The 13,055-nt window shown below is 38.4% G+C and overlaps 1 protein-coding gene across 3 annotated transcripts in view; it reads right to left on the bottom strand.

Moving 5' to 3' along the window:
* FAF1 (Fas associated factor 1) overlaps nucleotides 1–13,055 on the bottom strand; it is a 5,915,525-nt gene that overhangs the window by 2,926,230 nt on the left and 2,976,240 nt on the right. For all 3 annotated transcript variants that reach the window (XM_044055943.1, XM_044055942.1, XM_044055945.1), the window contains exon 12: nucleotides 8,031–8,112. In XM_044055943.1, coding sequence (XP_043911878.1) covers nucleotides 8,031–8,112 — 82 coding nt within the window. The remainder of the gene's footprint in view (nucleotides 1–8,030; nucleotides 8,113–13,055) is intronic.

Here is a 13,055-nt window from a genome sequence, read left to right as displayed (position 1 = left end):
TTATCAAGGCAATCCCTTATTTTCTGCTTAGCATTCTGCAGTTCAGCCTCTTCCTGTTCTGAGAGATTCCCCCTATTCTGCAATACTTAAACATTTTTCATTACCTCTAAATAATTATTTTTACTTCTTAACCATAGCTCCCTTTCTCTTATTTCCACCCTATTTTTAAACTCTGTCTTAATTTTATCCCACTCCCTAGCTAAACTTTCAGAGGTAATTTCTATCCTCTCAAATAGCTCTTGAATAATCACCAATACCCATTCCTTAAATTCCTCTCTTTTCAACAGATAGGTGGGAAAGCACCAGTGTCTCATTTTTATTTCATTACCCTGTAATTTTATTTTAGTTATTATTGGTGCATGATCTGAAATAGTTATTGGGTGCATATCAAGACCTTCAAATAAATGCACGTTCCTGTGACATGTAAATTTTGTCTAGCCTAGCCCAGTTTTTGTCTATTGAGGAATAATAAGTAAATTCACTCCAAATTCCTATTATTGAATTCAGATCTTCCATGCCAAATATTTTCAAAACTTCCTTCAAAAATCTACCCTCTTTTGTTATATTTTCCTTTCTGGGCCCCCCAAACACATCTTCACTGCTGCAAACCAAATTCCAGTCCTCATCTATAAGTAATATTCCTTGCTGAAAACTGATTATTTCTCTATGAATTTTCTTAAGTTCCATTATAGCGGTTTTAGGTGGAATATAAATACATGCCAGTGCAATCCTCCTCACTTGCCAGTAGCCCTTTAGCAGTACAAATCTGCAGTTATAATTTTATCCTCTTCTATCACTATTGGAGCTTTTCTTGCAATCAATATAAGTATTCCTCGTTCCTCTGTCCCTCTGTCCCAGATGTTCCACTTAACAACCGTCCAGAAAATCTTTATCAAATACACGTGCTCAGTTCTTTCCAAATGTGTCTCTTGTAAGATAGCTATTTGCACTCTACATTTTTTTAATATAGTTCAATATTCTTTCTTTTTTGTATTTATCTGTGAGACTATTTACATTTAAAGACATTACAGAAAGCATCACTGTAGTAAAGTTACTATTCCTATCTTTTATGTATAACAGCTTTTTTGTGTTACATGCATTCACTTTTTGGCAGCGTGAACTTTTATACAGCTGTTTCCTGTCATATCCATTTGAGCTTATGTCACATCTTACAGAACATTTTGTTTTATTGAAATCCCTCAAATAGAAAAACAACCCCCCAATGCCCCCCTAAAACCTATTAATCTAATACTAGCACACAAAACTATGCACATCTTCAAATATTGAAGTTTCATCCTCCTAATAGGAAAATAAATGTCCCAAACTGACAGCCACACTCTCAAACTTAAGTTAACCTAAAAGAAAGGTTATCCATGCGAAGACGTGTGGTAGAGCCTGTGATTCTATTAAGTGCTGTCTAGTTTTACCTTATCTTTATAGCTCTCTCAGCTGGGAAAACACTTGAATGCTTTCAGAAAATATTTTCTCTAAGCCATTTCTTTTTATCAGATTGTCTGCTAGTGACAGGAGAACCAGATTCAAAACTGTTTACTAGAAGAAAGCCTTACAATTACTCAATACTCTCTTTCATTTTCTTGCTTTCTGTTAAAACGTGTTACTAATGGCCTTAACCCAGTCATTACCTTATGCAAGAATGAGAAAAAGGACATTATGTTTTCTTTTCCCATGCTCTTTTAACCAGATCTTTTTTTACATTGCAGTACATACATTTCTAAAAATTTAACAGAGAGAGAGAGAAGGGAGAAAGAAACAAAAAGAAAAAAACAGCAGCACCTATTTACATTAGTATCCCAATTACACTTACAAAAAATTACTTAACATGAAAAGAACATAATGTACCATTTAAATAATATTAAGAAAAAAACTGTTTCACTTAGTTAACTTTCTCCCTTCTCTTCTCCTCTCCTGAGTATTTTTCTGAACATTAATGACATGAAGTATGGCATATGCTTTAGAGTCCCCTACAAGTTTAACAAAGTACAAAAAAGTCCTATATTTCCAGATTTTCTTGTTCTTTCCAGTTCCACAAATATAATTATTGCTTTGTAATCCAACATTTGTCAGTTTCCAAGTTATTTTTATTTATTTATTTATCATTTGTTGACCGGGAAAGTCCGGCTAGGTTCCACAGAGCCTGTTTTCAGCGGAGGCCCGGGGAGAAATGCTCCAGATGCATGTCTTTGGAATGTGGGAGGAAACGGGAGTACCCGGAGGAAACCCATGCGAACACAGGGAGAACATGCAAACTCCACACAGAAGGCACCCCAGCCGAGAATCGAACCGGAGAACCTCTCGCTGTGAGGTGACAATGTTAACCACTGCACCACTGTGCATCTTAGTCTCCAAACGTTAATGACATGAAGCAGGGCATATGCTTTAGAGTCCCCTAAAAGTTTAAAAAAGTTGAAGAAAGTCCAATATTTCCAGATTTTCTTGTTATATTCCTGTTCATCTCCATCTCCCAAACCCTGTCTCTGCTCCATCTCCAGTGGACTCCTGATTCTTCTAGTCTAGTCAACCTCTGTGCTTTTTTTCCCTCTCTCAAGTATTTGCTGATGAAACACTGGAAAATATTTCACTGGCATCGTCTCTTTGTGGTCTTTGTTGCCAGAACAACAAGAATCAGAATCTCCTTCTGTTTCACGGCTCACATTTTGTTGTTAGCATGTACTCCATCAAAAATGTTTTTTGTTCCTCCAGTGAAAAATATTTTAAAGACAGCTAGGTACAGCAGTTTGAATCTCATGCCTGCTTCCCAATATTCCCTAAATAATGGAATAAATGTATTCCTCTTCTGCCTGGTGTACAGTGAGTAGTCATTCTCCACAAACACTCTGCTGTCTCCCACTTTTAGTACTTTGTCCTTCTGCTATGGTTTTGTTAGAATCAACTCCTTCTGCTCGTAAGATTGAATTTTTAAAGTTCTAGGTTGTTTTCTCATAACCAGGTTTGGAGCATACACACAATGTGCCCTTTCAATTAACAATTCCTGTTGTGAAATACCGGTCTAGTTGGCTGTGTGTGCCTTCATGAAATTAATCAGTCTGTTCCTTCCAGCTTCTCAAGTATAGCAGAACATCTCAGGCTTTCCCTATGTGCTCTGTCCTCTAATACTATTAATTTTTGAAACATCTCTTCTTGTGCAGTCTCATATTTAGTCAGCCTTTTCTTCATTTTGACCACTGAGTTTTGCAGTTTTATCACCTTATCTTATAATTTGTTTAAAGTTTCTACCATTTTTTCCAGCCTTTTATTGTTTGTGTTGATATACTGCATCAGTGTTTCATTTATTTCAGTCAGGTCAGTGTGTGGTTGTTTTATACTTTCCTCAAGGTTACTGAAAGTCATGTCTGAAGCTTGCACTTTTTTGCTGTTCGCTACAGTACTTTTCCCAGTCAGTGTTTTTTCATTGCCTTTTGATTTTCTTTCAGGTCCTCTATACTTCTTTTTTTCTAGCATCCAAGCAGTTCACTTAGTAGTCATTTACTGAAATTTACTTGGATATCTTGGTCCACTGGCTTTCTCTGCTAAGTTTCTGTTTTCACACTGGGAGAGCTAAAATGAAGCTGTTACTCACTGTACAGCCATCTTGGTAGTCACAATCTTTATACTTCTTAAGAGTAATACAGAACTTAATTAGCCCAGGCTCAACAACTAGCAGCACGCAGCATCAGAAACAAACTAGACCAAACAAGTGTTTTTTTTTTATTTCCAACCATAACCCAGACATTCTAGCAATCACAGAATCCTGGATCAAAAAAGACTCCTCCAACTTCCAACACTTAATAACCTCCTAGAAGTATGTTAATGATACCAGACCAGGCAAACATTCAGGTAGAGGCTCTCTATTTTTTTTTTTTTTTTTTTTTTGCTGAAATAACCTAAACCTCAAAGTGACTGCCCAAGGAAACTCCTCCTCACAGGGTTCTTCTGAAATTTACAACTCACAAAGGCAAACCACTACTGATCTCTACAGACTAACACCCCCTGCTTTCATAAATAAATTCAAATCACTCATCACTAACATCCTTACTAGGTGTCCAAAAATAATAACGTAATCACTCTAGGTATTATCTTGGCCCTCTTTCATCTGACTCAGCTATTTTCCTAGCAGACCTTGGTCTCCTTCAAATCATATAAGAACCAACAAGACTTAACCTCAGGTCCTCTAAACACTCCACACTTAACCTGATTACTACAAACATGCCAAACTCCATTGCCAGCATAAACACTATGCCACCATCAACTGACCACTGCCCAATCACCTTTACAGCTGTCAACCATCATATAAAACTACCACCAATAAGAAACCAGAATAGCACAAATATAATCAAACTTAGATCCTTTTCTCACAGCCCACAAACGGAAGCATATATTCTCCTTTGTGACCCTAATACAGCAGCTGTAAACCTAACCACCTTTCTACTCCAGCTGCAAGACAAACTCTCCCCACTTACCACAGGCTTTATAAACCCACAAAAACTAAATGGCTATCCACTGAACTCAAACATGTTTTAACTCTAAGGAATGAAGCATGGCAAAAAATGGAAACAGACAACCACAAATGACAACTGCAGCTCCTTTAAAATCTTGTCTAACCTAACCAAGAAGTCCATCAGAAGGCACTAAAGAAATTTCCAAACAAAGAAACAAACTACCCTTCTACATTCCCCCAAACACTTCTGGAAAGAGGTTAACCTACTTAAAGGAAGAAAACCTCTTCATGATACCCTTTCTACAAACTCCACTCAATGTGGTACAGCAAAACTTTTTCCAGAAAATTTCCATAAAGAAATTAGCAATCACTCATCAATAAACTCCATACCTCCCAAAGGTCATGCATTAACCAACCAACCACCATTCACCCTCTTCAAATGTATAAGCCCCAAAAAGTCTCAGTTCTACTTGAAAATATTTTACTGACACCCTTCCTGGATCTGACAAAATACACCCCTGGTTAATATATCACTGCAGAGAGAATCTATGTCTTCTTCTCACCCACATATATAATCTATGTCTCATGCAACACATCATGCCACAGATTTGGAAAACTGCTCTAATTAAACCCATCTAAAGCAAATTATCTCAAAAGATACCTCTCACTTTGGTGCAATACCCAACCTCCCAATTTTGGGCAAACTTCTTGAAAAGATATTCCACACCCAAATTTCCCTCTATATCCAGCACTACCATCTGTTCTCCTCCAAACAACATGGATTCTGGCATAAACGAAGTACTATGACAGCACTTTGGTCCCTAACTGATGACATCCTGCTAAATTCTGATAGTAGCCTCTTTACAGGTGTGTTATTTATAGACCTGATAAAGGCATTTGACCTCATTGACCACTATCTTCTCCAAAACAAACTAAAACTTCATCACTGGCAAACACTTCAGAGTTAAAATAGGATCTTCCCAGTCAGAATCTTTACCTAGTACTAAAGGTGTACAACAAGTATCCATTCTTACCCCCTCCTCTTCTCCATATTCATTAACAAACTTCCTTGTGACTTCCCCAATCTGCCACTTATTCTCTATGCTGATGACATGATCATTTACAGATCAGGTCATTCTCAAACTAACATTTAATGCCACCTCCAGTCAGACTTACATAAGCTCAACCAATGGCTCACAAACATGCCTGTTAACTGTACAGATTTTTTCCTCAAATATCTGGTCTGTTTCTCATAAAATCTGTGGTTTTCTGGCAAATCACAAAGGATTGAGATCACTAAAAATTACCAAATAATGACATATATTTGAACTTCAGACTTCATATCCTTCAGAAAATGCAAGCTAGCAAAAAACCTGTTATTCCAGCATCTTTCTATGTTTAGAAGTGCAATATTTAAAACCTGTCCCTATTTTTGGGCCTTTGTTCCTTCACTGTTTTAGGCTTCATCCAGATTTCTTATGTTTGGAGGTATGCTCACAAACCATAAACTACTTCTCCACCCCACCAAAGTATGTTTTTTGGAACTCCACAGAAAATTCGCCAGTGCCTAACTCCTTAACTATCTCTGACTTACACAACCATTCCATATAAACAACGCCCACCTTCAAATACCTAGGACTATGGCTTGATCAGTCACTAAACATCAATTTCCACATAGACAAAGTGAAAGCCGAATTAAACTACCTTCTCTCCTGGGCCAAGAAGATCTCCCGTTTTCTATCCCAACCAGCCAGAGCAGCCATTGACAAAGGAGTTCTCCTTTCTCAACTTGAATATGGGCTCCCAATTTTTGCTTCTGCCACCAAGAAAAACATTGCCACTCTCCATACTGCCTCTAACAGTATCTTACATTACAATTTCATTACAAACTCATCTCTCTGTGAGCATCACTACATCACCTTACAAAAAGTCAAATGACTTACCCATAAAACAAGACCTACTCTACTTTTAGGATCTCATATCTACAAACTACTCCACTTGCAGCCAGGCTTCACGATAAAAAAGCCTCCTCATACAAACTGACACCCTACTCATAAATGACACCAACTCTCACTACCCCTAGAACCAAACTCCTCTATAGCACTGCACATGCTTTCTACATTTAGGAGCCTACTCCTTTGCAAGCTCTCTCCAGCAACATTAAAAAAGCAACATTTATTCCAAATTAAGAATGCAATTCAAAAAACACTATTTCATCCAAGCCAAATGCTCCTGCTTCAGCACAGAGCATATCACCTCTTCTGTCTCCTTTCAGAGTCTCTCTTCCTTTCTCAAGATTCAATGAAGATTGATCCACTTTAAAAACTAATGCATATATTGTACATTACGCTGTGTTTGTTCACTGGAATTTATATACTCATTTTTTTCTATGTAATTTGTCTGAACTTCTCTATTACTGCTTACACCTCTGTATTTTTTGTTCCTGAAATGTTTTGTATGTCCCCCGGGCTAAGGCTGAAATTGGTCAACATTGATCAGTGCACTACCCTAGCAAACAAATACAAATAAATAAAAGTCCTGATGAATACTATGGCTGCCTTCTATGTTAAGTAGATGGATAATGTATTCAAATTTTACTGCAGATCTCAACTTGGCTTATGTTGTGTAAGAAACTATTGATGTGAATTATTAATTAATTTAGGTAACTGGATTACAGAGAGAGTCTTTGCCCATTCACATTATTACCTTTGAAATTCTGATACAACAAAATAATTATAAGCTATATTTAAAGTCCACCTAGCCGTTAGGGACTAGCTTGCCCAGCCTCTTCTTAAGGTAAACAATTAAAGAGGGCTCCAAATCATTATTTAACTAGCTTAGTGCATCTAACTCCTTCAGTGTATCATCACTCCTAACAATCTAACTTCAGTTTGTCAGGATATGAGGTGTGGCCATAAGAAGCACCCAGAATACAGCTGAAGAAAGTCCTTCATCATCATCTAAGAGAAAATATATCACTTAAATTTAGCACTTCATTATGACTGCAGAGGAAAATGCTACCTCCCTGTTGTGTTCTCAGAATATGTTGGGCTCAAAATTGGAGGTATGGCCTATCAGTCTCTAAGTTCAATGCTGAATTGCATGGAAGCCAGACTTGCAACTAACTCATTGCTGGTTTCACAGGATTCTAAATCATTTTTTGAGTATATGGGAAACTAAGAGCAAATACCTGGTGCTATCTCACTGACTGGTTGCGCTTAGCTTTCACAGTCTTTTGAACTAGAAACACTTTAACTTGCATTTAACTGCAAGTATCCCTTACAGTTATGAGAATGTCTATTTGTTAATCCTACCCCATATCACAAAGTAACAAACAAGTCAAAAGATAATTAATCAATTAAGTTACCTATGTATGTAAATGAATGTCTGTATTGACAATTTCAGCAGTGCAACTGTGGTACATACAATTGCTCAGCTAAAACGGGTACAAATGTTGCTGTATTAACTGTACAAATATGCAGTAATGCTCAGTTTTGGAGTAATCTGACTGCAAAAGAACCATAGTTTACTCTAGCCACTTTACATCTAGAAAATAATACACATTTATACTCACATCTCTGGCTTTCCCAAAAAATGCCTCTTGTAATGTTGCCTCAAGTGACCCAATAAGGAAAACAGGATGACATTCTCCATATCTGTTTATAAAAAATATATCATCAGAAGCTTAAAAACAAATGAGCATGTATTTCAATGCCAACAACTTTGTGATCTGAAATAAAAATTAAACAAAACTACATCATGTGACCCAAAAGTCAAGTTCCATTTCTCTAAATATTTCTGAGACGTGTGTGTGTGTGTGTGTGTGTGTGTGTGTGTGTGTGTGTGTGTGTGTGTGTGTGTGTGTGTGTCTGATTTTCTGTATATTAATTCCACTGTGAATTTGAAATATGATTGCCTAGTCATATTGTTTATGTTCTTCAGTATATACTGTGTAGCCTTATGGCCTGGGTGGTTGCTGAAAACAGTCCTGTACAATCCCACCATCCCAGTTAACAAACTACAAATAAATACATAAATCGAGATGAAATATCACAAGTAACAATGATCTTAATCCCAGCCTGTCAAACGTGGGGTAAAGTTATGATTATGAACCAGATGGGAGGTGGGGGTTGGCATAATGGTTTAGGTGCTTACGTCACTAATGCAAGGTACAAGGTTTGATCCCTATCCTTGAGGAAAAATTACTATACTTTAAATGGCTCCCTAAGGCAGCTGGCCTAGTACTTACCTATGAGATGACCTAAGTTCAAGTAGTACTCAGACACTGGAAGTCCCTGGGGAATAGGAATTCAGAAGTCTTTAGAGTCACCCATCCTGGGGGACACTTATGGTGGTCCTGTCTATTTCTCAGGAAAGGATAGCTAGAGCCCAAAAATACCAATTATGTGCTAAGAGAAAAGGAGAAAAGTAAGGATAACAGGAATGCCATTCTGGTAGGTAGACAAAAGGACAAGTCCCAATAACAAAAACCCCACAAGAAGGTAAAGAAGGTGGGGCAGAAGCAAGGGTGTTAATGCTGCAACACTGATATATCTGAACATCAACTTCAACTGTAAGTTTACTTAAACAATTGTACTATATTCATAAGTAGATCACTGCTGCAATAGCCTATGCTATGCAGGCAATTATCAAAGCTTAGACAGTCAGGGAGGAGGAAGAAATATTAGGAGTCCAGGAGCTTTAAATAGATAATCCAAGCAAAACCTGCTACCACTTTGGAAAAGGAATCAATTTTATAATGTTTAGTGAGAGTGTGTACAGATGAACATGCTACTTCTAGCGTAGTCCACCCCTTTCCAAAATGCCATAGAAGCAGACACAAACCTGGCAGAATGGCTTTGATCTTGAAGGGAAGGATCGCTCCATGAAGAAAATAAAACTGGATAGCACTGAATATCCACTTGGAAATAGTCTATTTTGATATTGGTCATCCCATTTTAATTGCTTCATAGGAAATGAACAGTTGACTGGAATTTCTGAAGTCCTTTGTCCTACCAATATTGGATTTTTTGAAGTCCTTTTGTCCTGTCAATGTAATATCTAAGTTGTTGTCTCTGGATAACCAAAATACGCAGGATTTTCTCCCCTTTATCTTTTAGTTCGAGAAAGGACATAGGGAAATGAATAGATTGAGCTAGAGTGATTTCTGATAGGAATGGATGAAAGATGAGGTTAGGTGAAATTACCATTACAGCTTGCAACTCAGGCACTTTCCTAGCAGAAGTCACAGCGTTTTTTGTTTTGTTTGTTTTTTTGTTTTTTTTTATGCAGGAACTTTGAATCAGCCTGATGAGCTAGTTAAAAAGGAAAAAATGTAACTTTTTCTAGTATAAAGTTAAGATTCCAAGGAGGAGTCATCATCTGTCTTCTAAGTAGACAAACATACAATACTCCTTTCAAAAATTGCTTTACTTGAGATAAAGAAGAAAGGGGATGTACAGGCAACCAGGCCAAAATGGCTGAAAGATGAATCTTAATAGATGAATAAGACAGGCCACATTTTAGCAATTCGGAAAATCAAGAACCAGGGGAGCTCCCATCTTGAAAGAATTGTACTTCTGTTTATGGCACAAACCAAAAAATATCTCCCACTTGGCCAAATAATAATTTCTTTTATCAGGTTTCTTAGCCTCCTTTAATACCTGCTGCATATCCTCTGAAAATAAGCATGGGCTGCCAGATGAAGAATTTGCGGTCTGGAGTGAAGCAGAGACCCCTGGTCATGTGTGACTACGTCCATCCTGTGGGGAAGTTTGTGGTAACTGCTCTTGGTAAATTTCAAGATGAGGGAGAACCAGTTTTGTATGGGATAAAAGGGAGTTACTAACATTATATCTGGGGATTGTTAAAAGAGCTCTGGTTATCAAAGGAAGGATACAAGGAAAAGTCCCATCCATGGGAAAAAGAAGGCATCTGTCCTCCAAGCCTTTCTGCAAGGAGTCTTAAAGAAAAATGTTTTCAATTGTCTGTTGTGACTGGAGGCAAACAGATCTACTTGGGGAGTGAATAATCTCCTGGAAGACCAATATATGTAACTTCCTTTCCTGGGGGTCTAGTCTTGTGTCTGCCACTATGTTCTGCTCTGACAGAATGTAAGAAGCTTGAAGGGGTAGACTGTGCTGATTTAGTAGATTACAGGATGTCATGGCTAGTCTGCATAGGTGGGGGATATGACCTGGTTCCCCTCTTGTTTGTTTGTGTGCCAAACTATCCCTGTGTCTGTGGTAGCTTGTGTAGACAGTGGTGTTGGCTATGAGAGCTTTCGGAGTCCACAGATGAGTTTATGGTTCTCAGAGCAATTAATAATATTACCATTTATTTGATATGCATGCACTTCACTCTGAACTGATGATCCCAAAGACCCTACACCTGTAATCTCTTGGATACAGCCCCCTAGACACAGTCTGAGGCATCCATAGTTACAGACAAGGAAGGGGATAAGGGGAAAATTGGAAGATGCTGCATCAACTGGTCTATCCACCAGTGACATTCCTATGTGAGAAAGTTCAGTACAGTGACCTACTGAGTCTTTTTCCTTGGAGACTCAGAAGAAAATGCCCACTCAGTCATCTGCCCCTCCCCCTCCACATGGCAGGCACCTTGTCGCTAACTGATATCCGTTGGACAAATGCATCCCATTCCAATCCAGTTAAGCATGGTTCTTCCTCCTCAATAGTGGAAATACATCTGGCCCTTGACATATGCTAGGCTCCCAACTCTCCCTGGCTTTACGAGGAGCAACACTAGAGGGGCCAGAAGCAATATTCTATTGATAAGGCTCCAATATGGCCACAGCAGAGCACCATGAAAGAGATGATGTTGGAAGATGCCATTGTTGAACCCTGTCTAAACAATTTCTTTTTCTTGATGACTGAAAAAGGGATGTCTGAGATACTGGCACTAGATTTCACAGAGTAAGGGTTTTAAGCTACTGTTTCTCTATAAAAGTTTGATCGACTTAAGCTGGGTTCTAATGGTCTTAGGTATGAAAGATAATCAAAAGGAGCACAACTGGACGTCATGTTCTTCACTGAAACAGTGTGGGTTATCAGTGTAAGGGATGTGTCATCTACAAAAGTACTTCCCCAAAAAACAATAACACTTTTCACAGAAAAATAGAAGGAATGTTCCAAGTGGGGTACTTATCTGCCCAGTTTCTCAAAACCAGTTAGCCACCAAACCACTGAAGACACAAAGAAGACAGCATATCTTACTGATACAACTGCAAGAAAGTTCAGAATTTTGACACTCATACATCCTCTTTTATACTGGCACACTTTTGTGCCTCCTCATGTATGGGTGTGTGGAAGGCATCCTAAAGCTTTGGAAGGATACATCATTTATAGCTTACTCTACTACAACCGTATGTTTGGCTGAAATATCTGAAAGTAATACAGACATGGACCTGCTTTCTTTTTTTCATGAGAAATTATGCACCTACACAAAATTGACTGGGGAAATAGACAGAATTCACAGAGTTGGAAAGAACTTGGAATCCATCCCACATCAAGATAAGTGTTGTATAAGTTACACTTTATTACTGCAAAAGACTAGTTAACTGCAAAGGCTCACCTTTTAGATGGTATTGAAATAAATAGACTTGTGATTTGATTGCTTTGAAATTTTTGAAGGCTCTGCACCACCTTCATACTGTTTTTTTCCCACCAGTGAAGAATGAATGAAAAAGACAGCAATGACTTTCTGGTTAGCCTGCCCTGCAGTCTTGGTCATAGTGGAAGGCTACCAAGGTAGGGGATACTTTTCTCTACAGGATGCGTGTGAACAAGCTTTGGAGATGAAGGCCTGGTATGGTACAGTATCTGGCCACCAGAGAATGGACCAAAGGGGCAAAAACGGAGAGTAGAATAGAAATTTCTCCTGCAGAAGAGATAGGATCTACAGTAAACAGATGCAGACAGTGAGAAGCAGTGGAGCAGATAGGGAAACCACCTTTAACCTACAAGAAAGGTAGGGGAAAGGCTAATAAAGAATGTACTTCACAGCAGATGTCTGACTCACTAGGTGAAAGGAGTCCTACAAATTTAGTGGTTGGTGGTACCCCTTATCAAGTGGTCTATACAATGATTTCTAGAGTAAGCAGGGGGGAAGCTTAGAAAGGAAGAGACACAGAAGCTGTGTAAAATGGAACACAGTACCCTACAACTAATCAGAATTATGCTCCAGGAAAGTAACAACTGCCAGCCATGTGGAATTGGTTGAATAACGGCAACCGAAGGCAGCAGAAAGAAGCAGCTAGCTTAGGAGCTGAAGCTCATTCATGGAAGTGGTGTTGAAGTAACATTCATTTTGCAACAGTTTGCTTGCTTTGGGTGCAGCATGCAATTACAATGGGACTGAAATGAGTGCTCAATCCGAGATGGCCTTAGAGTGCAGCTTATATTTTTTAATGGAGTGGAGATGTCATTCAGATTAAGATGGCTTGGAGAAAGGAGAGTGCAATGTGCTGGCAATGTGCTGGACTGCATCTGAATCCTCAGAATGATGTAGCATTTATGGATGCAGGGTTTTTCCTGCAGTTGTTCATTTAGTGTAAGCTTTTGATAAAGTTGTTCCACTT

This window comes from Protopterus annectens, chromosome 14.part0, assembly GCF_019279795.1.
Source record: "Protopterus annectens isolate FY-2018-M chromosome 14.part0, PAN1.0, whole genome shotgun sequence".
NCBI classification, from domain to species: Eukaryota; Metazoa; Chordata; order Ceratodontiformes; family Protopteridae; genus Protopterus; species Protopterus annectens.
Note: the sequence above shows the minus strand (reverse complement) of the source record. Positions and strands in the feature narration are given on the sequence as shown.